The 26,757-nt window shown below is 39.1% G+C and overlaps 1 protein-coding gene across 8 annotated transcripts; it reads right to left on the minus strand.

Moving 5' to 3' along the window:
• Nucleotides 1-605: 605 nt before the first annotated feature.
• MDM1 (Mdm1 nuclear protein) lies at nt 606-24,817 on the minus strand. Of its 8 annotated transcripts, none has more exons than XR_005857441.2 (16): nt 24,748-24,817; nt 24,150-24,255; nt 20,901-21,259; nt 20,345-20,479; nt 17,679-17,831; nt 15,589-15,722; nt 13,421-13,520; nt 9,067-9,105; nt 8,531-8,706; nt 7,449-7,727; nt 6,128-6,276; nt 5,874-6,004; nt 5,187-5,445; nt 4,017-4,085; nt 1,041-1,964; nt 606-624 (listed from the first exon to the last, which is right to left on the minus strand). XR_005857441.2 is itself a non-coding variant. In XM_015281681.4 (15 exons), the coding sequence occupies exons 1-15, from the start codon at nt 24,763-24,765 to the stop codon at nt 1,855-1,857; spliced, it is 2,205 nt and encodes a 734-aa protein (XP_015137167.2). In that variant the 5' UTR covers nt 24,766-24,817; the 3' UTR covers nt 648-1,854. The 8 variants fall into 8 exon arrangements, 6 of the variants coding, with proteins under 6 accessions (XP_015137167.2, NP_001025913.2, XP_015137163.2 ...); XR_003073955.3 differs by lacking the exon at nt 606-624 and adding an exon at nt 648-856; XM_015281681.4 differs by lacking the exon at nt 606-624 and having other exon boundaries at nt 648-1,964; nt 24,760-24,817.
• Nucleotides 24,818-26,757: the final 1,940 nt, after the last annotated feature.

Consider the following 26,757-nt stretch of genomic DNA (forward strand, 5'->3'; position numbering starts at 1 on the left):
TGTATGTAAAACATAGACAGAAGACTGCCAAATTAACCCTGCCATTATGTATTGCAGTAACACTTCCATCTTAACAAAAATATTTCCAGTTTTAGACATTACGTTTCTCACTGTAAAACTATTACTTTACAGGAAAACAGGCAGTTTTCATAAAAGTTGCTTCAGAAAGAAATAAGGTTTCATTTCCAGTTGGAACCTTCTGACAATTATAACTTAAGTATTAAGTGTATCCCACATAATAAGCCCAGAAGTCTTTGCGACAAAATAAAACACCTTGATTTGTTTCAAACCACTCTACTGGTAGGAAGTTATTCCAGCGCAGAACATCTGGAAGATGTGGATGCTGATTTCTAACATAATCAAAGCTGAATATCATCCTGTCTGTAAGCCAACAGCTCATTTGTTGGGGGGCTGGCCCTTCAGGCACTGCAGCCCTTCAGCTTGTGCAGTACTCCACTGTTCCAAATACGAACATACCTGGTTTAGTAAACTATTCTTTCTGAAGACTAGTTATGAGGAAACTTCTTGTCTTTCAGAAGTCCACTGACATTCCAGCTGAACAGCTGTTCCACTAAATAGAGAAGTGCCAACTTAACAGACTCTAACAATTTACGTGGTGTAACTCTAAAAGAAACAAAGCCAACAAAACCAATTTCAACTTTTTTATTTTAAGTAATACACGGACATTAATTGTGTAGAAAATCAAAATGTATACAAACTTGTACAAAATTCAAAACATTACTGTACAAAATGTTCAAATTCAATAATACTAAAAATTGAAGCCACGTAAGAAGAACCAAAGCACTGGAAGAATTGGCTGCTAGCCATTCATGTCCTCTATTTCATGTTAACTTGTCTGTAACACATACAGAGAAAAAAACAGGCTATCAGCATAAATCACAAATATTTTTTGCTCTGACAATCGTAACAGTATTCCAGTTTCCTAGAAACAGGTAACTGGAAAGAGAGGTAATTAAAATGTCAAAGTCAAGAAAACACTCTTCAGAGCTTACATAAAGGTATCAACTACTCCTAAGTACCTGAGGTTGAAGCAGTGCTGGGACAGACCACAGTTCAAGTGGTTAAGGTTGCTTTTTCTAGAGAAGCTGACATTAACACTAAATATGGATCTTGCCCACAAAACATCAGTACATCTGATAAGCTGCAGAACTGTATGCGTTGACCTTTAAGAGTCATCCTGGCAAAAAAAAAAATAATAATAATAATAAAAAAAAATGTGGACAATCAACAAACCCTGAAGCTTAACGTTCTCTTCTCAAACTCTTTTATGTTCCATGTCAGCTTTCTTAAGATGTAATAAGGATTTTTTGGTAACAGGTTAAAATTAGTAAGTAGCAAAAGCAACGGACTTTGTTACAGCACTGTGTTGTACTCAAATTCATGAAGTAGCATAATGAAATATACCACAGTTGCCCTTAAGATATGTGGTTAAAAAAAATCAAGCAACTGAGATGTTTTGTGAGTGATAAAGCTGCCCCTGTATACTGCCCCAGGTCATACTGCCTCACTGAAGCAGAATAGCTTGATAATTAAGACACAGGTTACACAAAAATAATTGTCTCAGTCTCAAGAGGTTGCATTAAAAAAGAAAGAAACAAACACACAAACAAACACGTCTTCTGTAACATAATTCTCAAACACAAAGGATTTGCATTTTCAACACTGGTTTAAATATTGAAATTTTAAATTGGGATGGCAAGTTCCAAAGAGGAACTGTATTAGTGACAAGTGAAAGGATGCTACATGATATCTACAATCACAACTTTTAAAAATATACAACCTATAAAAATAAATCATTTTACAGAACAATTTGTAGCAAGCAGGTGAGAGAGATCATGTCTTGCCCCAGAAATCCTCCTTCCTCTTCTGAGCTCGTTCCAGTATCTGAGATGCAAGTGAGCTAGAGGCTGCTGAGCGAGCAGAAATCTGAGACAGTCTATCGTCTGGGGGAAGAGCAACAAGGGAAAAAATAAAGAAAAATTAAATATGCATTTAAAACACAGTTACATTCATGGGAGGCTTGGAAAGTACAAACTCCAGAATGAGATCTGCATCCTCACCTGGGGAATTTTGACACCACTGCCCAATTCTCCAAGTCATCTTTACATACAGTCTCCCTTGTCAGGAGACCTCAGAATCGTCCCTCTGCCACTGACCTCTGTAAAGACTAGACTCTAAGAAAAACATACTTATGAAAGCAACTCACCACTTCAAGCAAACAGGACAGCCCTAGAATGCCACAACTAAAATAGCAGAACCTACATTGCCAAAATGCCCTTTTGTGCCAAAACCAGTTCGTGTGCAACAAGCTGTTGAAAGCAATGTGCCTTCTGAAGAAAACAGGAAGTTCAACACAACAGTAAGCAAGATTTATAAATGTACTTTTGAAAGGTCTTCTTTTTGAATACAAGATTCATTTCACGCCTAACAGAACTTCTAAAATTAAGCAGCCTGGACCACGCTTCTGTGGCAAAGCACACTGTTGTATTCCTATAACAGCATTATTAAAAGGTTGCTACAGCTCTATAAAGATGCTCTCTACAAGAAATGATCTCGATTACATTCATTCTCTTGCAATGGATTAACAAAAAATGTACCACTGCTTTTGAGCCCCGTCACCAGAAAACAACGAAGATTCCACAACTAAACCCTAATAGGATCTGTACTTTGCCAGTGTTTCAATTAATTTTTCAGTGGCATGTCTTAATCTTTGAAATCCAGTGAAAACAGCCCGTAACAGACTTACACACTATGCATAACAACTATATTCCCACGTATGAGAAAACTGCTAACTGCACTTGTGCAATCAGGCACATCATTGGAATAACTCCTGGGTTTGTATGTACATGAGCAAATACCAGCATACAAATACCTGTGAGCTGGCACGCTGCAACCTTTCTGAAAGCTCATACATCATCACTCAGATCATAGTAAAAAAGTTAAAAAAACAAAAGGTATTTACAGCACTTAAACTGTGAACAGAAAAGCTTGTGGGAAGCTGCAGAGTACTATAAGATTTTGCGTGTTTTATGTAGACACACAGATGCTTGGCTGAACCATCTGCACAACCCACACATTTTCCAGCCAAATGCAATGACTAAAATAGAGAATCGGCCTGAACCTTGGTTAAAACCAAGGAGAGAACAAATGTAAGGGGTATAAAAAAGAGCACATGTTTATTCTGGGGTATACTTATAAATAGCTTACTGTCAGATATAATCTCACTCTGCCCATACTCTGAACCAATGGCAGATGATTGCAAGTAGCACAGCACCAGGTCAGTGTACACCAAAAGCCCTGCTACGAACTGATGTGAAGTGGCCCAGACTATTGAAACTACAGAGCCTTTGGTTGATTCATACTACTACAAGAGTTTATTTGGGGCTGCTCACAAAAGGACCAAGAAGGTGCGCTGGTGGCCCACACACACACCATCTGCTCCTCCAGAGTAACTCTACAGTGAATGGCAAAAAAGGCCAAAACAGCAATCAGAGTAGCAAGGTGCCATAAGTATCCCTGATGCATGGAGCAGAGGAATAGGTGTGAAAATTAGAGTCAGAGGAATCATTTTATGCATGCTTTTTTAAGTTGCACTTTTAAGTTGCACCCATAATTACTGAAGCTGCAACCTGAGCTGTGGTCATTTTGAAGTTTCCTTCTGTTGCTACCAACACAAAGATTTAAAAAGCTGTGTGGGGAGGAAATGATTTAGGTATGGAGTTGAGCAAGCTATATTAAGCATACTGAACCGCAATGGTTTGATTGATTTCCAGCTGCGTTTACAATGTTTGTTTATGCTGGAACACAACTTCATGTTCTTACTTCACATTACTGGGATGAACATTTTTAATTTTCTATGAAGCCAAGAGGTATTTATGCATAACTACCAGCATAATAAACCAGTATTAGACCTCCCACATGAGTGCAAAAGATAAAATCAATCTAGATAGATAACATAGACATGATATGCAATAATATTTTGTGATGATAAATACCTTCATTGTTGTAGTTTCTTTCCTGAAGAGGTAGCTGGAAAGATCCCATTTTTGGATTCCCAACATTTCCTAAGAGAAAAAAGTCAAGTTGCTTTTTAGAATAATTTCTAAGTTGGCAAAGGCTTTATTTCAGAACATTTTAAAATGTTACAATATTATTACCTTCATCAATATCAATCTTCCAAATAACAAACATGCCAAAAAACTCCACGAAACTCCTTTACTGGAGGATGGGGTAAAATGTATTCCATTGTGTTCTCCTCACCTGTCTTTCCTAACAGTTACTTTGTGAACAACACTGGAGGTGCACAGACAGAACACAGCACCAGTTCTAACTCCTTGCAGGGAGATTCTCTGGATTCCACCAATCCACTTAACCTGAGCATTACTTGCTCCATTCTGGAATGGGAATTTTACCTTAGTCAAACAAATCTTTATAACACAAGGACCAAATATTGTGGGCCTACTGTGGTCAGCTACTGAAAGCCTTACCACAAGGGCACTGTAGGCAGATAAGCATTATTCTTACTAAGGGGGAAAGGACTCTTCTTTATCAGATGTGCCCTCAACAGCTGTTAAAGATCTCTGAAACGCTCCAGCACAAATTCCTCCTAAGCAAAGAATTTTCACTGAAGAATAAAAAATACCCTTTACGTGACTTTCCTCAATATCCAATAATTTTTTAACAATTTTGTTTTGTTTTGTTTCCAAGTCCTGCAGAAACAGTTAAAGAGCTTATTTCTCAGAAATTCACCACCTCTGCAATACAAAGACATGCTCTAAAGGCCTCATTACATATCTCTGTTGGTCGCTCTGGCTGGTTGGACTTACAGCTGTAGCCTAACAATTAAATATTACAACTGTTTGTGGTACACCAAATAGTTCTTATAGTAAGTGGGTACTTACTGAAATTAACAGAACAGAATTAGGCAACAAAACACAGAATAGAATTGTATTAGCGGAATCTGAAACTAAGGTGGATAGTTATGCACACCTTTCCTTTGGATCCTCAGCAAGACTAAACATACAGTACAATTTTTTGTTTATAAACTCTTCTTTGTAAAGTTACTAAGACAGCAAGCTCAGCACTCCCTTGGCCTGAATACTGCAAGGTAGCTATTTCCATCTTGTGACATTCTTTAACACAGCCAGTTAATAAACAATACGTACCATTATGCTGGAATTCAGGATCCTTGAGAGTCCCCTGAATACGAGGAGAGGGACTCCAGCAAGGCATAGGGCGATTTTTGGTTGACTTCAGGACAGGAGGTGTAGAGGACCGCTCTTGATATGCTGAATTAATAGCAACTGTCTCACCAGAAACACCATTAGGATGCCACTGATCCTGCCTAAGTGGCAGAGGATCCACAGTTCCCAGCCCAGCGGGTGGAGAGGTAAGGAGTGAAACAGCTTTCAGCTTTGCTCCAGGCTAAAACACAATAGAGAGGGAATCATAGAACAGCTTAGGCTGGAAGGGACCTCAAGGATCCTCAAGTTGCAAAAGGAAGGAAAAAAAAAAAAACCATATTCTCTTCATATACACTAACAGCCTTCCAATACAGTCCCTCTCACATGCTGCTAATGTTTTTAATGAGAAAACGATCAGCTCCAGATTACAGCTTTTTTTTTCCCCCATACATTTAGTAGAAATAGCCAAAATGGAGCTCATCTAATCTCACTCCTTTGTTTGATATAAAAAACTTATTTTTTATTCAGACATCAGCCCTTGTAGTCACAGACACTGAAAATTTTACAGTAGCAAATGACAACTCAAGAAAAAGAATTAAGTTATTATTCTGAATTACTTTAAAAGCATATTCCTAAAAAGCATTACACTAAGTCCCCCTTCTTGCTCACCCGGAAGGACCTTCTTTGTGAAGCTTCTCTTGCACCTTGCCCTACTGAGGAAGGATCTGTTCCTAAACTTCTCATTCTTTGCTGTGAAGTTGAAGACTTGAATTTAGGAGGAGACACTAGAACTGCACCTCCTATTGTAGTGGAGAAGATAAAAAATGTTTATTACTTAAAAAAAAAAAAAAAACTTGCTAAATTAATTCATATATATCTGTTTTTCTTTAGTTCTTGATTTTGTATTCAAAAGTCTCTATTACCAACAGCAGGGGTAGTGAGATCATGATGAGTTCTCTGAGCTCGGCCAAGTGCTCTCAGCTTCGGAGTAGGAAGTCTGCCACCGGGCTCCGAGGATACAGAAGAAGATTCTGACACAGCTGCAGGAGAATTCAGCAGGCAGGTATTCTCACTGCAAAAAAGAGAAATGATTCCAGGGTTAGCTAAGGCGTTGGGCATCTTGCATTTGAATGTTTTGCTAGAAATACATTCTGATGACGAAGGCAAGTCAGTTAGGGCCATAAAACAGCAACATCCTGTAGCTAAAACATCCGTTTGCAACGGGGAAGCCTGAATTCCAGCCTCTGAGCCTCAGTTTCTGTTGTGCTGTTGTTGTTTTTTTAATGTAACTGGATAAGATACATAAATAGTCTCAAGCTTCAAATTTGGGCTCTTTGTTTTCTGATGAACTTTGAATACTTTGCTGCACAGCAGCACAGGTGTCACTCAGAATAACTTTGAACCTGACTGCTAATAAACACCTCAGAAGTTGGAATGTGGGTTTGACTTTTCAGCCAGCATCATGGAACTGAAACCAAACACAATGGGGAATACAAAATGCTGAGGTAGTGAGATAATGAGGGCCAAAGTTACTCAGATTTAAATACATACCAAGCTAATATACTGTTCTACCAAAAATGTTTACAAAAGTTGCACAGGAAAAAGCCAGAGATGTCAGTAACTAGATATATTAAGGACCTTTCAACAGACAAATACAGTAATACACACTGTACTATGCACACAGAATTGACCTCTTTTTTTCTAATTCCCCTACACATCTTTCTCATTTGGGCTCACTGGTGATTTCTGGATGCTAGTAAATTCTTTTCTTCAAGTCCTCTATCTTTACCCATGAGTTCTCTTCAGAAAAGCAGACACATAAGAAGAAGATTAGAATGGACTCTATCTTTTCAACACTACATTGTCAACCTGAAGCAAACTGTGAGCTTTGATTTTCACTGCACTTTGCTATTGTGCAATGAACAGTCTCTTCAGATTGGCCTATACTGAAAATTTTAAAGCTTTTGGAAAAATTCTTTACAATTTTTACGCTTCTATACAAATTACAACTTAAGTCTTGCAAGCTAGAAATCCAGCATTGCTAGTGATGGATCCATTTCCATCATCCAACTCAGTGTTCTGAGGTTTCCTATTCATTATCAAACTATCAAAACCAAAACTAGAGTAACACCAAATCATACTTGCATATGTAAGTCTGCTTTAAAAACAAAAATAAGTTAACCTACACATTTCTGAGATGTTAGAGGACAAAAATATATATGCCACAAGAATGTTCAGTTTTACCCTTCAATTCTGTTATCTTCATTTATACCCTCATTGTTTTTTTCTAAATTCTGTGTCACAACTGCAGCTTGCTCATTTTCTTTTTCTTCTTCTTCTGTTAATTGTTGACTGTCTTTTTCTTCAGTGCCTTCTTGTTCACCCCAAACTAAACGTCTTTTGACTGGCACAGTTGGTGCATCTGACAAGCCTTTCTTCTCAGTGTCATCCTGGTGAGACTGTTCTCTGGAGCCAGGTTGCTGCAGCATTTTTGGCCTTGGTGCAGTCTCCTTTTCAGAAACTCTGGGTAACAAAGAAAGCACTGTTTCATACCACTGATTTGCATAATATGTATGCATCTATATAGAGCACATTCATCCAGTTTAGTCCTTCATAACAAATTCAGCTCAGATACTAAAAAGTAGTAGAGTTAACATAATGCTTCACTGATGAATAAGCAGTCTATTTTCAAACTAGACTATGAAAACTCTGAACTACCATTTCCAAAAATGGACTGTAAAATTTGGGCTCCATTTCCAAACTGAAAATAAAAAAATTATCAGAATACACAAATGGGTTTTCTTCCCTCTTCATTTGGGTAATGGCCGTCTGTACATTTCAGTATAATACTATTTCTGAATTTTCCTAGCAATATATTTATTAACCTACCTGGTATTCAAAGAAAAGACCATTTCAGTTTATAAGCCTGCATCTCTGTCTAAGATTCAACCATCAGAACACTGACAAAACCTAAGCAGGCAAAACACACTTCACATCACTCCAATGGAAAGATGAACATTACTTCAGTATGACTCAGAGATAAATTTCTCCACACTCGACAAGACTAAGGTTACCACACTAAATACGTATTTGTGGTTAACCATAAGGGAGTAGCATTTCTCTTCTTTTAGAAGACTTGACCATTCCTCATTTTAAATTGGAGCACATATCAACCTATATATCTGTGAAACAGTAGATGTCCACATCTGTTCCAGAAAATGTATGTATAGTCTAATTAGCAAGATCTCAAAACTATGCTAAGCCAACCTAAAGCATTTTGCTCTGTATCAGAGCTGCAGAACAAAATGTAGGAATGACTACCTTACCCAGCAAGATCTAGTGCTCTGATGTCATTGCTGATGCCTTCTTCTGAACTGGAATTTGAGGACACATCCCACAGACTGTTGTTATCAGACAGGAGCTGGTTGAGATGGTATCGAGAGAAGTGTGTTCCCTCTATTCGTTGCCTGTAAGCCTTTGCTCTTGCTCGAAGTTCTCTCACCTGCACACCAAAGCTACGTAAGCTGCATGCCAATTTAAAGTTCACTCACACATTACTACCAAGTACTCACATTAGCAGCTACAAGAGAAAGGCAAGTTACTCATAACACAGTCGCCCACAGTGCAAACACTGCATGCTGCAGTAAGTGCAACAAAAGGAAAGCAAAAACAACAGAAGTTTGTGTTTAGCAAGCATATTTGAGCCATGAAGCCAAAGCAAAATTATCAATTGCTCGTTCAACAAGCACAAGAAGTTATGCAGCAGCTATGAATAAGCTTAGTACTGGATTCTAGTTTTTCCATCAGCGTTCAGGCACAGCAGTGCTCCCAACTTTAGAACAAGAACTTAGATGCAACAAACCTCCATATACCACATGGAATTTAGGGGGTTTTGAGATGCCTAAAGAGAGGAATACAGAATTATTTCAATATTTCTTAATTTTCTCTCAACACTGCATTACCACTGTAAATTTATCAGAACCTAAGTAACAAACTAAGTACATAGCTCTATGCTGCCTCCCTGAGATTCAGTAAAAAGCTGTAAAACAAACACATCAACACTGCCATTACACCAGTTTTCGCTGAGCTTGAGGAAACTGATTTACATTTCTAGGCCTTAACATGTAAAAATACATTTACTGTATATTAATTTGTATTTCAAGTCAGCAGACCTATATGCATGTGTAATATCGAGTTCATAAATTGTGAACACTGCACCTGTCTCTTGCTACACTAACCTCATCTCACTGAGGAGCTAATGACTACATGAGATCTCTTGGTACTATTGTATATAAGTCAAAACATCAAAATCATTCCTTCTAGGCTAGTACTAACCATTCGAATGAGATGTAAAACTGTTAAAATGTCAGCTTTAATTTCAAAAGGTACAAATTGCAAGCCCTCTCTTTAGATATGATGCTGCTGAAATTCTAGTGATGTACTGGTTAAAACTGTTTCAACACTCCCTGTCTTCCATCTTTCAAACACAATTTAAAGAGCAAGAATGCGAAGCAGCAATAAAAGTTCATTTTTATTTTGAAATGATTGCAAACGAGTTCTTGATATTGTATGAATTTTGCCTCACTAAAAATGGCTCGTGGGAACTATGCATTTTGTCAAAAAGAAGGGAAGCAAGACTGATGCTTCCTGTAGTACATTTTCTTCTATCTATTTTTTTAATTTCACAATAGGCTTAACAAAGTTCCTCCTGCAAGGAAGGGGATAAGTGAGCCAAATTCCACAAATCCCACTAACCAGCAATTGGATACAGAAGATGGATATCCACTTAGACTGCGCCAGCTAATATCCCAATAGTTGACCCATTAAACTTCCAAAGAATAGTCCATTAAAAATATATACTTGTCATTTTACAAAGGGAATTTAAAGGTGCAAGTGATTTACTGGATTATTCGCTTTAAATAGAAGAATGATAAATTAATTATGATAGTCACAACAGAAGGAATACAAAACCAGAGCAACAGGACACTGCAGGGGGAGGAAGAATACTATGTCTCCAATGAATTGTGAAGAAGTACAAAGGACAACCGACTCCTTCAGCAACTCAGCAGGCAGCGTTATCTCAGCAGGACACTGGCCCCACAGAGTCCTAATGTGATTATGAATTGTCCGCATTAATTTTTCAAAAGCATAATTCAAAGAGATCTTTTCATTCTACTGCTGAAAAGCAGCCCTTAATAATATATTATAGCATAGCAGTTTAGCAATAATCACTACAGTTAAGGTCACACCAGGACTCTGTTGCAGTCCTTGCCTGTTTGAGCTCAAAACTTCAGTCTATTCTTTGGACCCAAAGTTATCTATGTAAGGTCTCAACTGGGAAAGCAGACTGGAACAGCCAGAGCTCATCATCTCATCACACTACAGAGAAATGTTCTGTAGGCACCTTCAGCAGGGATGAGCCTCGAAGAGCAATCAGAGATAACGGTTAAGATGGAGCTCTGCAGAACAGTTATGTCAGTGCATCAGTATGGGAATGGGTATGGAATCATTTAGAAGCCAAAATGACTAAGAAACTGGTAGTGTAGCCTGTACTGTCAATAACCAATGCACTTCTGCTGCTTTCAGTAAAAGTGATTAGCTTGGCAGTTTTTTCCAACTTTTACATTCCTGGAACAACCTGCAGTAATACACTTCTCAAATGGCTGGATTCTTTCCCATATCTCAACGGTGAAGGAAATATTTTATTCACTTATACTAATTCAGACATGCTGGATTTCATCCTGTAACGAACTCAGTCAAATGAATTAAAAGAAAAAAAAAAAAAAAAAGCATGGCAAAGGATCTACCAGGATTTTTATTCTTGTATTAGCAGAGGTTTTAATAATTAATCTTGGTTTTCTCCCAGCCTATCTGTACAGCTGGAAAATTCCAAGCTTTAAGCTTGTTGTTTGCTTCCACTGTGCCAAAAAAAACCTTCTTTTTGAGAGTGATAAACCCAGGAGATTTATATAGAAATGCTAACAAGGCAGTATCAATAATAATAATAAAAAAGATTACATAGAAAATCCCACCAAATAACACATTTGCACAAGCTAAACACGGCTCTTTGTCTCCCAGACAAACTAGTGTGATACGCCCACACGCATGTGGATCAAAGTGTAATGGAGGAAAAATTCAGGTAATTCCAATTCTAAAAGTCTCTTCTATATGAAATCATACTAAGATGTAACGTAGGTATGTATATATAAAAATGTGTACATTATATATACTTGTAATCAGTAACACATTTGTTATTATCATCTTAACATTTAGTCCTTCCAGCTATACAGCACAACTCCTTCACTTAGAAGGTCCCCAAAATCCACACATTGTTTTGAATTCCTCATGAGGTGGCTGTTTTCCTGTTCTTCTGCATTTCTTGTCAGCAAGAAAATCTCCATCAAAAATTCAGATACATCCAAAGCACGTATCCTTCAATGTGTGAATCTCTTCATTTCCAGTGCACTCTAATTAAATGTTACATATTTCTATATAGGAAGGATCCTGTCTGGTAAAGCATAACACCTAAAGCTGATAACAACTCCAGTTTCAAAAATTACTGACACAACGTCCAGTCTCCAGACAAAAGCCCTAGATGCCAGAAAAATTATATATTCTACAGAAACATTCTGCATGCTGCTTTATAGTCAGGCTGCATGCAGTAGCTTGGGTTATTCTACAGCCTTAGTGATGGTTAGTGTTAATCTAACACATACATCAGTGCTCATCAAAATTAAAACATTTCTTGTTTTTAGTTCTCCGACATCCTTACATGGCTGTTTTTGCATAATGGATTATCTGATGACTTATATAATAACTGCTTCTCATTAAATGCTCGATATATATACATTTTTGCCTAAGAAGAAAAGTAAAATGACTTGCTTGATCAAGTCTAGTAAGACAACACAGAACTGAAAGCTACCACACTATCCCTTTCTCTAGAGAGTGTTACTTGCTAAAGCTCAAAGCCCAACACTCTAGAGTCATTCCCTCCAGTTCTGTCTTCCGTGTCAGCCTGTTCCTTCCTCATGAGACAATTCACATTGTACAAGTATTTGCCACATATTTAGCAGCACATCGTATCTCAAGAAGACTCTCTCTACCAGATGACAAAAGCTTAAGTCAATTTAGTGAAATCTGACAGTTGCAGAACTAGCTTTAACAGTTTCTTACATACTGCTAAAGGTTCTGTGAGGAGTGGCTGAGGGAACTGGGATTGTTCAGTCTGGAGAAGACAAGGCTCTGGGGAGACCCTATCGCTCTCTACAATTGACTGAAAGGAGGCTGTGGTGAGGTGGGGGTTGGCGTCTTCTCCCACATAACAGCAATAGAATGAGAGGTAATTGCCTTAAATTGTGCCAAAGGAGGTCCAGGTTGGATATCAGGAAAAACATCTTCTCAGAAGGAGTGATGAGGCATTGGCACAGGCTGCCCAGGGGGGTGGTTGAGTCACCGTCCCCAGAGGAGTTCAAGAACCGTGGAGATGTGGCTCTGAGGGATGTGGTCAGTGGGCACAGTGGTGATGGGTTGGAGGTTGGACTAGATGATGTTAATGGTCTTTTCCAACCTTAATGATTTTATTCTGTTCTATACTCAATAAATCTGCTAAGAAATACTACGCTCCTGAAGCTGCTGAGCATTTTCAGACTGCCAAATGATTTACCATGGGCTATAATACCGACTGCAGTTGCTGAAGTAACCACAAGAAAATACTTAGATTCAGTGAAACTTGCCAGAGAAATTTGTATTTTATATTGTAGGTGACTGAATTTAGCCAACTGCTTTGAATAGATTCATCTTGGCAGGTAACGGAGTTTAATTGTCAAACTGACCTAGGCTGATACATGCATTGGTCTTTTCTTTTCATTCCCTTGAAAACTGCTACCACCTAATTCAACATTTTTAAAAATTCTGCTAGGTTGAACATCCACACTGCAATTATCAGTTGAAAAAGTCCTGTTCTGAGTGATTCCGATTTGAAAGGGAAACAGTTACTCCTGTACTTTCCATGTCATTTTAATTAATTTATGTTTTAATCACGCTGTCTCTTATTTTTCTTGCTACTGTCTTGTCAGAATCTAGCCTTCTTTGCAGTCACCAGTGGGAGCTTGAGTTGTTAGCATTACAATGTCAAACCACAGTTCAAATTCTTTTACATATAAAAAGCATAATACAGACCGTACTCAGGCCTCTGATTTTTTTAAAAGAATACTCACTTGATTGGGAACTTTACTCCTAATACGAGACCAAGCTCCATCTTTGTAGAAATACTGGGCTGGAGACAAAAATTTTGACCTATATTCAGTGTTCATCTTCCTAAGGTATCAAAAATAGAGAGAAGAAAATACAAAGAATTATCCTCAATATCCAAAAGATTCCTGGAGAGCATTTTTTTTAAGTTACATCAAGAATAAAAAGTATTCTTGCATTTAAATCCCAGGGCTCAGATGTGAAAACATACTCTTTCGAAACAGCTCACTCGTATCAACACAACTAGGAAAGACATGAAAAGCTCCTTCCGTTGGTAATTATTTCTGATTGTTTTTCCTACCAGCACTTCTGCCAGAAGCTTTTGCCCTCTCAGCAGATCAGCAGAACACAGTAACACACACAAGGCTCAATTCTTTGCTATAAAATGAAATACCTTGGTTTAAATCATAGATGAAGGTGCATTTAAGTAAAATGCCTGGTTTGACACTAACACAGCCAGGATATTTCCTTCTATGAATGCTGCTGTAAAGGCAATACACTCTGCATATGAGGGGGGCGTGCTTTTGAGGCAGATCCATCTGGCTACCAGAACAGTGTTCAGTATTAATTCATCTATTTCCTCCTGTTTTGGATTTTCAGAAGCATTCAGTGTTCCTACAGACAGTCATTTTCCCTTCTGCCACACACACAGAGAAAAATGAGCATTGTCTAACCTAAAGCCATACTGCCAGACCTTTAACCCCTGAACTGTGGACTGATGAGCTCAAATCTCAAGGTTTTTTCTTTCTAATCTTGCTCCAGAACATTGCTAACTTTATTTTCACACACTCAATATCAAGTGAATACAAACTTTTTTCAGTCCTTCAGAAATAGATCACAGGTCATCAGAGAATAAAATGCACCTTGTGAAAATAAAAGTATTAGGGGAAAAAAAATACATTCAGAACTTCTTTCCATACGTCCCTTTTTTGTAACTCACAGAGTTTCTTGTTTTATTCACAAAACTAATTGATCAGCTCAAAAACAAGTCGATGCTGTGCCTTAATCCCAGTTGCTTTGTATTGTAGGCAGGTCACGCAACACAGGCTGCATACAAAGTGCAAGTCTTGCCTGCATAATGAGAACTTGCACATTTTCCACAATTGTTTGCCCAGTCACTGTTTTGGAAACATCTGTTCTACCACACTGAAGGTGTAAGAGGCAGAAATCTGTCTTTAAATGGGCAGAAAATGATCGAGAATTTTTCCACAGAATTTTACACTAAAAAAAATCAACTAAATGATCCAAAACTTCAAGGAACTGTGAAATCCAAAGAATTTAAGGTTTCAACTGCATTATATCCACATGCTTTTTCACAACGTGATATTACCTCACAGTATCTTTAGTGATCGTTTTGCCCACCTCCAATCTAATGCCTTGACACTGCCAGAAAATTATGAATGAAAGCCATCACTGGGAGATACATGAAGCATGAAGATAGAATAGATCTCTGCATTTCTAAACTTGCATCCATTCTGGGCTTTTATTTCTCTGACAGATCTCAGATGTGTGAAAAACGGGAACAGGATTTCACTTCTTACAGTGAGGGCATGTGGCAGAAGAAAAAGATGCTTAGATATTTCTCAGCAACATACAACGCTGCTTCCTTTCAGTGCCTGTCATATTGCCCAGTACAGGACAAATTTCATTACTGCCTTTTACTCCATGTGTTTACTTGCACTACTCTATGGGATAGATGGTGGTATGGAATCGAAAAAGAAGACATCAGGCACAATCAAAACAGTTTTAAGGTGTGTAGAGCAAGCACAAGAGAGCTGTATGCAAGGTAACTACATCTTCCAAGGCAACTCGCTGAAAGCATAGTAGCAGCACTACAGCAATTTAATTTCACTCATGTTAAATTGATTTATTTATAATTATATTATTCTTGCATCAGGAGGTTTAACTGAAGCAGCATGTTCAAAAGCTTCCACTTCCACTGCCAGGAGAAAAAGATGCAAATTCACACTGGGTTTTTATGTACCACAGGAAACTCAGTCACAGAGCTGCAGGGGACAGACACCACATTTGCTCTTGTGACGAAAGGATTGCACAGTTAAAAGTCATCATCCACCATTCTAAACAGGCTGTTGCACACCTATTCACGAGGCAGGTTTTCTCATTTTATACATACCCACGATGTGTATGTAAAGAAAGGGGCTTTTGACTGATATGCTGCTTATTTTTTCGTTTAGGATGTTTCTGCTCTGATTTCTCTTGTTTTGATGCATCTTCTGCTGGCTTTTGTATCAGTTCTTCCCTCTTAGTCTGAAGCAAAGATAATTTCATGAATAGTGCATTAGCTAACAAGCTGAAAACCCTCCTATCCCCTCTGACACCACACTTTTGCAAACAGTTCATTGCTATTTTAAAATGTTAACTGCTTTATATATTTAATAGAAGCTAGCATATTACATTCCTCTGTTAATACAAACATAAATCACCAGAATGCCAAAGCTACAATTCTGAGTGCAACATTCAGTTAGATGATTTATGTTGCATACTTCACAACATGAATTTAACATGAAACACAAATAAAAGAGCAGCATATCTATGCATTCTAACTGGAGTTAACATATGAATTTCTGGAATTTATAATTTAAATAAATAACTCAATGATACTCTCAATCTTACAGTGAAGCGATGGAAACTATTTTATAATAAACAAAAATGAGAACTGTTCATTTGCTGCCATTCTGTTTCTTGAAGGGTCAGTCTGATTTGTTCAGCTTTCACAGCAAAGACTTTTTTTTTCCTGCTTATGTTATGCCCTTGCAAATTATTTTTGATTCTACTGGAGATCTTTACAGAAATTCTTCAAATTCAAGAAAACCAGAATGGAAAGAAAGCAAAAAAAAACCCAAAGCATCACAAAAATCTCATTTTTTCCCCTAAGATATTCATCAAAGAGAATACATAGGTATAAACCAAAAGTGTTTTGAGCATTTCTGCCAAACATCATCTCCTCGTGTCTTCTCTTCTTTTTCTGACACTGTCACTTTATTAGTTCTCCTGGGAAAACATAACCTGAATTTCCGGTAGCAGAAGCAAAGAAACACTTCCTGAAATCCTCCTGCCCTTCAGGCTGTCTTCACATCTGCTACAAGAGGCAAAAGAGCACATAATGTCTGCCCCTCTCAAATGAGATTTAAAGCACCAGAAAAGCCTATGGTCTGAATGATAATGCCTCCAAGCTGACAATCATTTTTAAGTACCTCAAGAGTACCAACAACTTAAACTGAGCCAAGGCACTCCATGTTAAGCACATGTTTTGCTTGGCAACAGTTCCAGTGAAGAACTTGTTTTACAAAGACTCTTTTATTAAGAAACACAGATGTGTATTGAAGATACTCACAGGTGGCCCTTCTACCTGATACATAATGTCCCATGACAGCCCTCTATTTGCCTTTCAACTCACAAGAAGAACTCACCAAAGAACCACTGAATAACAGAATGGCTTGGGTTGGAAGGGACCTCAAGGATCACCAAGCTCCAACTCCCCTGCCACTGGCAGGGCCACCAACTTCCAAATCTGGTAGTACACCAGACTTCCCACGGCTCCATCCAACCTGGCCTTGAACACCTCCAGGGATGGAGCATCCACAACCTCTCTGGGCAGCCTGTGCCAGCACTTCACCAGTCTCTGTATATCTCTGTTAAGAACTACCCCAACATCCAAAAAAAATGATAGCAAAGATAAATGAATGATAACTCTTCCTCTATCTTCTTTTACACTGCAACTGTTGTCTAGAAATCAGTTCCATCTGTGTTCACACATTATTTCTTTGTTTTTAATCTACACTCTATCGGACTAACCCTAAAAGTTCCAGACCTTCTCCCACCCAACCCTGCTGAAAACTAAGAGATTACACTGGTAGCCATGAGAGAATAGAGAGAAGAATTAGAAAGTTTCAATTAAAAAAACAAAAAAAACCCACACATTTAAAATCTCACAATCAAATTAAGGTGGAAGTTCAAGGGAAAAAAAAAATGACTTTGTAAACAGAAGAAATGCATTACAGAAACTGCTACTGCAGAGAGAGCTGTAACAGTGTTATTTCCAGTCCTTCACAGCAAAACCACTATTGCCTGAGTGCAGTGTCATTAATAACAGCTATAAAATGTAACTTTAGAAAGTGTTTTAAAACCCACTCCCACATTTCTGAAACGAACGATCAAACCTATTAAAGAAGATATATGCCTTTCTTTTAGGGAAATATTTACTTGCTCATGAACCAGAAATTCTTTCTCTTCTGAACATTTCTCTTGTGGACCCTTAGCAGCAGGAGAACCTTTGAGATTTCTCACATTTTCAGTTTCAGAAGTAATTGCAGGAGATTTCAATGGGGGTACAGGTTTACTCACATTGTAAAGAGCCTTTAGGAGAGAGGGAAAAAAAAAACACAGTAATAACAGCATTGTGATTTGCTTTAATTTAAGCTAAATTAACAAATTCACACAAATATACCCACAGGTCAGCAGAGAGGCAGCCATGCATAAATACACAACATGTGCAGACTAAGTAACTTCTAGAACAAACTGAAGAGAAACTTATTTTCAAAAAGATACATTACAGGAGATGGAATCAGGTTAGGTTAGACCTGTGCTCAAATGCTATTCTTACTCAACTCCATTAACAGAGGTTATGTTTATTTGGGAAAGCAGTGGGGGAATGGTGCAGTTCAGACTTCTATAAAGGATCTTTTCTTTTTCAAACATATGCCAGAGTATTCCCTAGGAGTCCTCAGTATATGCCCCGTCCTAAGTAACAACTGTTCTCTGACTTAGAACTGCATGCTTAGGGCTTGGTGATTTTATCTAAGCAGTTTTCCACTATTGCATTTATTGTAAGCCAGTGTACAGAGTTGGCCTAATATGTCTTCTGGTGTCGTCCCTTCACAGGGTGTTGAGAGTTAAAAGATGATACCGTATGTCACACGTGGCATACATTTTCCTCAGCTTTACTATGTGAGTTTAGGTCAGACTTCTAACTTGGATAACTTGGTCATTCCCACAGAACTTCCTTCGAGAGAGAGTTACTGTCATTATTCAATATCCGGGTGTGCTTTCCATCATCTCAACAGCAATCAGAAGAAAAACAGATTGTTAATATTTTAATTTTTATTCATGACATTGTAGCCTTAAGCTCAGAAGCTGCAGTTACACATATTTAGATTTTCTCTCAACTCTATCTAAGCATTTGTAGTACTTACAGACATATTCTTAGGGTTTCCTATTCTCTATAATCTGTGTGGAAAAAAGTTTGCTATTTCAGTTTCTACATTATTTCCTCTGAAATAGCACAATATTCACAAGCATCAAACTGACATTCTGGGACCAGACTCTTCCTCAACCAGTCTATACTATTGCAGTGCTTATCAGTGAATTTTCCTTGCATAAGAGCTGCTGGGAAATAGGTATCTCAGAGTACGTCCACCCGCTTGGCACCGCAACAAGAAAAAGACAGGAATGGGTTTTGGAGGAATTACTCCTAGTTATCATTTCTTGCCTTTGAAAGCTGCTACTAAGCAAATCTGCAACCTGTAGACAAAAACAGAGATAGCACTATCTGTAGTGATCCTATTAATGTATATGCTTCTTGTGGGGAAACAGAAGAGGGGATAGAAATTCTCTTTTACGGCAAAGTTTAAAAATCCAAATTCTGCCTTTACTGTACGAGGGCCAAAAGACAGACTGGTCTCTTCAGTCCTGACCTCAGTAACAATACGTGGAAAACCCAAGGCTGCTTTGCAGTCAGAATTATGCTTTATGTCCAGATTAGAAATAGCAGAATTTCCAATCCTACAAAGTCCAAAAACTGATGAGATACATTGAAACACCACAAGGGTCTTTTAAAATCAGGAGATTCCACTTCTAAATATAAGCAGCTCTCCTGAAAGAAAACTGTATCTGCGTAACTACAGAGATGCCTTTTGGGGCCTAGAAGCATATGTGCACAGAGATTGAGAGCAAGAAACTGTGGTATCCCATAAAAGATCATGAGAATACTGAAACCTACACAATTTCAGTGGCAAGACATTATTATAACACAGAACACCTGAACATTGGGTCTGGAGCACAGGCCTTATGAGGAGCAGCTGAAGGAGCTGGGATTGTTCAGTCTACAGAAGAGGAGGCTCAGGGGAGAACTTATTGCTCTCTATAACTACCTGAAGGGAGGTTGTAGTGAGCTGGGGGTCAGCCTCGTCTCTCGTGTGACTAGTGATAGGACTAGAGGGAATGGCTTCAAGATGTGCCAGGGAAGGTTCAGGCTGGACGTTAGGAAATACTACTTCTCTGAAAGGGTGGTCAGGCACTGGAATGGGCTGCCCAGAGAGGTGGTGGAGTCATCGACCCTGGACGTGTTCAAGGAACGTCTGGTGCTGAGGGACATGGTTTGTGCTCCCTCAGCCCTCTTGTACTGAGGGACATGGTTTAGTGAGAACCATTGGTGGTGGGTGAATGGCTGGACTGGATGATCCTGTGGGTCTTTTCCAACCTTGGTGATTCTATGATTCTAAGATTCCTATGCTGATTAGCTATATACTGAACATAAAAATTATGAAAATAAAGAGTAATACTTAGAGCACCTAAATTCATGAAAATTGAAGAAAGCAGTCTTTGAAAGAGTTGAATACAAGCAGGAAGGAGATGATCAAGTAGTTATAGCTGGCTACAACGAAGAATCATGGGGAAACGTATCTAACCATATTGCACTTCTGTATATGGTAAGGGAGGTGAAAAATATATACATAACAGCATGCCAGTTAATGAAAGGAAAGAGGAAGAAGGAAAGGGGGGAAGAAAAAAGGAAAGAGAGGAAAATAAGCAACTTTCCTTATAACATAAAAGAAATTATTCATCTACTTTTTGAAACTTTTTTGAGTTACCTCTTCAGCTGCAAGTATTGGTGACTTTTCATGAGGACTCTTCCAAACAAACTGACTTTGATATTCAGAATTTCTAGGGAAAGTACTTAAATGGGGAGTATTCATGCCTCCTTTCCTCTGAAGGACTCTATGAAGCTGACAACATAAAAAAGCAGAAAATTTTACACCACTTGCTACCACGTTTTACAAGTCAGAAATCTTTTCAATGCACATCTTGAAACCAATTTGTTGTTGTTATATGAATTACATGAATGCAAAGTACATTTTCTCAATTTAGTCATTAATCCCAAAAAGTCTGTAAGTCATGGGCTAAATCTTCGTTTAACTGAAATCAATCCAGACTGCATGTGAACAGAAGAAGCCCTATTGACCTACACGGAACCAAAATCTGGTCTCAAAAGTAGTGTTCTCCCAGCAGAGAAGCTACAGTAGAAGAACATCAAAATACAGAACTAAGGAGAGTTAAACAACAGAGGCTGGCGTAAGTGTATTAAATTACTGTAAATATCAGATGAGTAATTTTTATATCAGTCAATTAAAAACAGTCTTCTCTTACCCCGTTGTTCACCTTTTCTGCTTCTTTTTTTGGAGATACAAACGCTTCCTTTTGATTAGGTGGAGCTACAGGTGGTGTCTTCTTCATACTATTTCCCGCAAGGGCAAGAGCAGTTTCAACTCCTGAATCTGAAGAATGTGATCGAACTTTTGGGGGGAGCCTTGGTCCTTCTGGTGTTTCAGTGTTTTCCTGATTCACATCATTACTGTGCTCTGCAAGCGACTCTGCAGTCTTGAGAGCCTCTGTTTCAACTGGGTCATCCGAATCACAATCCCCTGTCCATTCAAAGGACTTTGAAATCTGTGGGTTATGGTAAGGTACTCTTCTCTTTGAAATGAAGTTTGGCTCTCTTGTGATTCCTAAAAAAAAGACATACTAAGTTTAACACAAAACATGATCTTGAATATATAATATCACTGTATTACAAAAAGAAACTAGAAGTTTATCATCCAATAAATTATTAGAGAAAAACTATTTTCTTTGAGCAACGAGAGCCTATGAATTATGGGCACAACTATAAAATCATGGCTTCTTCCACAGCTGTAAATGCCTTTCCTAAGGAGGGACCGTAACATGGCGCTCCAGAACCACACTGGTATATAGGGATATAGGATAAAACCCTATTAATAAAATACAGCCAATGAACAATCTTCTTCAAGTTGATTCTGAGAACAGAAAAACAGAGGTGGTGGTTAATGAAGATACAGAATAAGCAGTCTGCAGCCATGAAGTACCTCACAAGCATTTCTACCTACACCAGCACTATGTACCAGCTAGACAGGCTCTCACACACAGTGCAGGGACCATGACAGGCCCTTTATACAACTGTAGACTATTAAAGAAGAGATACTTGAATTCATTTCCATCTTTAAATATCTTGCAGGGTTGACTTAAAGCTTTTATCTCAGAGTGCTGGTAACATTTTACAGCGCAAACATGAAGTAGTTTTCCAAATTCTAAAAGCATCACACGGAAAGACAAGGTATCAAGTTATTTTAAAGAGTTTCTGACTTTTACACACACAGATGAAAACAAAAATACCCAGCCATCTTGAGACGAGGATTGAATGGCTGAACTCATTTAAAGTAGGAAATGACAATCCGACTACAAAGTGTGAAACTATAATGGAAAAATAATTGAAGAAACAATAAGTTGAAAGAAACAGTTTCTTGGAGGGAGCAAAACTCCTGTTTTGTGGGAAAAATAAGTAAATAAATAAAAATCAGTGTAAGAAGACAATAACCTGCAGTGAAAAGTACACAAAACGTCCAACAGGATACGAATGTTCAACAGGACATTCTATCCAATTCTGTCCAACTTCCAACTACACACAGGTACTTGGAAATAACTCCTGTTGAGAAGCAACTGGAAAAGTTGCAGGAAAAAAAAAACCTCAAGAGCATCTGCGCCTATTTTTCTGGTAGTGTTCCAAGTCATTCTTAAAACTGTCAACTACGCATTGCAACAAAAACAGCAAGTGAATTAACAACAGCAATCTGCACAGATGGTAAAGTCCTCTACGGTGTCAAGAGAGACATTCAAAGATACACGCTGTTAAGTGGCCAGAAAAAAGGTGGGAGTAAAAACGAATCCAAAAATGTAAGACAACTAAACCAAGCACACACAAAATCACAGCTACAACGCAAGGAGGAGAAACTGCTGTATTGTTAACTCATGACTTTATTGCAAGGCTTGTAATACTTGCTGTATAAAGCTTCACCATCCCACACGGCTGGAGATGATTCACAACTTACAGTTTTCAACAGAGGTTAATGTATTTGGATGTTCTCATGTTTCAGGATTCGTGGAAATTGCTCTCTTAAATACAGGTACCCATACGTACAACCATGTGTTAAGGAAAACAAGGCTAAAGAAATACATATTTTGCAGTAAGTGGAAAAAAATAGTTTTATATATGAAGTACAATTTTTGGCAAAGTTAAATTTAGTTACTGAAATGCCTAGTATCTCAGTAAAATAGAAACTGTACATCCAGCAGCTGGTCCTTAATCACTAGGTTCCAATTTAGAGCACTTAACATAACACAGAATGAATACACTGGACTCTAATTACACATACTGCATAGCACAGTTACACTGGATTGCACAACTTCATTAACTTTATTATTTTGCTGCTCCTTTTCAAAGCGCTGCAGTTGTCACTCTACAGACCACTCCTATTCCTCTACTTTCAACCCAGATTCAATTTCATTTGTTTTCTACGTTCCAATCCCACATTTTCCTGCCATAATAATGTCTGTATAAGGCTGAATCCTAGACTGTAGCATCACAAGCTTTGTCCTTCAATGCCCATCTTTTTTTTATTCTCCCACTTAGCTGCCCTGGGAGTCTTCCTAACAGTTTTAATTTATATTAATCTTTGACCCAAGTTGGTCTCTTCTTTAATACAAAGTTTTACTTCTTGTTTTTGCACACCACAGGTAACCCAATCCCTCCATCTACACACCCTGTGTGGGCTAATGCTGCCTTTGTGCTTCACATTTGGGATTTGATGCTACACGTCAGAAACCATGTGTTTTTCAGTTTTATGCGAGTAGCACTAACACTAAAACCATTCAAAAAACATACTCCACTTTATGGTAATTAAGAATATATTTTTAATTCAGTAAAGTGACCAAACTGTGCTTACACACTCGATCACAGAGAACCTCTCACAACCCCTTGCAGCTGAGGTTTGCAAACCCCAGAGCTGCGGTTTGCAATCACAGTATTGTAGGGCTGGAAGCAACCTCTGGAGATCATCGAGTCCAACCCCCTTCTACAGCAGGTTCCCTACACTGGGTTACACACAAAAGTGTCCAGGCACTCCAAAGGAGGAGACTCCACAGCCCATCTAGGCAGCCGGTTCCAGTGCTCTGCCACCTTCAAAGTAAAACAGTTTTTTCTCATGTTCAGACAGAAATTCCTGCATTCCATTTTGTGCCCATAGCCCCTTGTCCTGCTGCTGGTCACCGCTGAGAAAAGTGTGACCTCATCCACTTGGCTCCCACCCTTTAGATATCTATAAGCACTGATAAATTCCCCCTCCAGCCCTCTCTTCTCTGGGCTGAACAGCCCCAGGTCTCTCAGCTTTTTCTTGATAAGGGAGACGGATGCTCCAGGCCTATCAGCATCTCTGTGACCCTCCACTGGACTCTCTCAAGAAGTTCCCTGATTTTCTTGAACTTCAGAGTTCTGAACTGGATGCAGGACTCCACATAATATCGAGGTGGCAGTTTGGAGGTGCTTACCCAACTGATCCGACCGAAGGCCTGCCCACGGGGACTTCTGCTCTTGCGATGGGCTACACAGCTCGGGGGTTTTCCACCTGAAGTTTCTCTTATATTCACTCAAGCCCTGCAGCAAAGAGAGATGCCTGTCAAGCGACTGACGGCTGTCCTGCTCCTCTGCACCTACAGTTAACTCATCGCCAAGGGGAAATACAAAAGGCTGCTGTAGGATTCACTTAAACTCGGAAGGTACTCTTCATCCTCAAAACCAAACCCCATCCAGGAGCATAAACCAACATACTACTCTCCAAACAGCAGAAAAAAAAAAAGAAAAAAAAAAGAAAAAAAGAAAACAAGAGCACACCAAATACTTAAAAAGAGCTTTAAAAGACCTATTCCATGAGTACGACTGAGCTCTGTCTGCCTCTACGAACTCCTTAGCACAAGGGTCTCCCACCCTCGCAAAGCCAGTGGCACCCGCGAGCGGCTGCGGCCGCACTCCCAACCGGGCCGGAACCGCCGCCTCCGCCCGCCCAACACCCCTTCGGCCCGGCGCGAGCCGGCCCGGTTCAGCTCGGCTCGGCCAACTCGCGTTTCCCGCCTGGCCCCGAGGCCTCACCCTGAAGCGTACGGGCATGGCGGCCCGCAGGGCGCAGGCCCGCGGCCCTCAGCACCGCCGTTCCCTTGGCAAAGCCGCCGGCCCGAGCGAGCCTGCGCGGCGCCGCGCAGCGGGGCGGGCCCCGCCGCCTCCCTCCCGGCGCTGCCGCGGGGCCATGTTCGCCGCGTTCACAGCAGCCCGCCCTCGCTGCCCCTTAGCGGGGCTCCTCATCCGCTTCCTCAGGCTGGTCTTCCCGCAAGGACCCTCAGCCCCCGTTAGAGTACATCGAGTTAAAAAGAACAGAGAGGGAGTTAAAAAAAAAAAAAAGTTATGATTTATTTATTGATTAAACTTGAGATTCTTAGGTTCACTGAATAAATCAGTTGTTGTGTTATCGCAGTGACTTATTTGTGCTGTTCGTTCAGGTCTAGCTCGGTACATTTTCTGTAGTAACACACAGAGTTGTTACAGACCATGCAAAGCCAGCTGGCGTGCGCCTTATTCAGCACGCAGATTCCAGGTTTGCCAGGAATCTCTCTTCTTTGATATGCGGGGAAACGTGGCCAAACGTAATTTCAGTGTATTTTTGGAGTGCTTTGCAATTAGCCAAACGGTAATATTTATAGGTGGTTTGGGGCTGTCTGCTTTCAAGAGGTTCTGTAATGCAAATACATAACATGACACCATATTTGAAATAGCGGGTATTATATTTCTTAACTATGTCTTCCCTGTTTTCATAAGATAAAGCAAAATAAATTATCCAGAATCAGTGGAGTACATATTCCTCTGAATGCACTGACTGCTTTAAATTGTATTTTAACTCACCTCCTTTCAGCTAAGAAACGTCACTACCTGATGTGGAGGAAGCACCTCCGTAAATACACTGGGATCCTTACCTGATGCTCCTTATCACTGCTGACGCATACTGGCTACTTTCAGTTCAGTGCATATGCATCAATGAATTCACAGCTGTTAGAGGCAATATGATGTAAGAATGCTAAAATGCTTAAGCAGGTAAGAATATATGATGTGTGCTGAATAAATAATGCAATCATAAAAATGAATCCATGTGTAGAAAAAGTCACAGTATATTCACAGATGTATGGCACAGAAAAGAAGGAAAATATTGTGTCCCAAAACCTACGAAGAGGTTTCTGGAAAATAAATGAGCTGGGACTGATGTAAATGTACATCCCTTGGTAATTGGTCTCTATTATTTATTGGATCCCATTGTTAAAAAAAAAAAATATATAGCATTTAAAACTAGTGTTTCTACCTAACACGTTCAAATAGTTTTAAGTGCAGTTCAAGTCACTTCAGATTTCCTCCACACTTGGGAGGATGACCCTCTTCCTCCTTTGTTTCCTATGAAGCAATATAATCAGTAATATAATCAGTAATAAAATCACAATTTCATCTTGCGTCAACTGATTTTTATTCCAGATTTTGATGCTGCTGCTGTTCTTCAAATGAATTAACAGATACATTTTCTCTTTCTAAATCACACAGTTCTCTCTCTTTTTTTTTACATGTGTAATTTCAAATAGATAATTTGTGACTCATGTATTTTTATTTTCAGATTGATTGTTTGCCCATTTGTTTCACTACCCCTCACTGCATGTCATGATCTTTATCTTTAACCTTCTCTGTCTCTTGGCCTCAGCACTCTTGAGTTCTGACTTCAAGTGCATGATGAAATTAGATTTTCCCTGACCACCTTTCACTTGAACATTAGCCTGTGAATAGCTGTCTACTCCATTTAAGTAAATGGAGACCTCCTTATGACCTGTTGCTCGTGCTCCTTGCAAACTTGCATACTACAAGCAATGCCTTAAAGAACCGGTAACCCAAAGTCTTTTTCCTTTCTTTTGCTTTAGCATTGATGGTCTGTCCTGCCAAAACACAGCACACAATATGTCAGCAATCCTTCCTCCAGCCAAGGATGGCTAGACACAGCTTGCTGTGGAGCCCGTCAACTCTGTGTGTCAGCCCCAGGGAAACAAATGAGAGCAGAGAAACATGTTCTCTACC

This window comes from Gallus gallus, chromosome 1, assembly GCF_016699485.2.
Source record: "Gallus gallus isolate bGalGal1 chromosome 1, bGalGal1.mat.broiler.GRCg7b, whole genome shotgun sequence".
NCBI classification, from domain to species: domain Eukaryota; kingdom Metazoa; phylum Chordata; class Aves; order Galliformes; family Phasianidae; genus Gallus; species Gallus gallus.

Bases quoted from the DNA above. Each gene is read 5' to 3' on its own strand.
- MDM1 (XM_015281677.4), bottom strand. The intron at 15,723-17,678 runs GTAAATATTTCC...TCTTTGCTTCAG, and splicing joins AATTTCTGGTTCATGAGCAA to ACTAAGAGGGAAGAACTGAT. The intron at 6,277-7,448 runs GTAAAACTGAAC...TCTTTTTTGCAG, and splicing joins GAAGATAACAGAATTGAAGG to TGAGAATACCTGCCTGCTGA.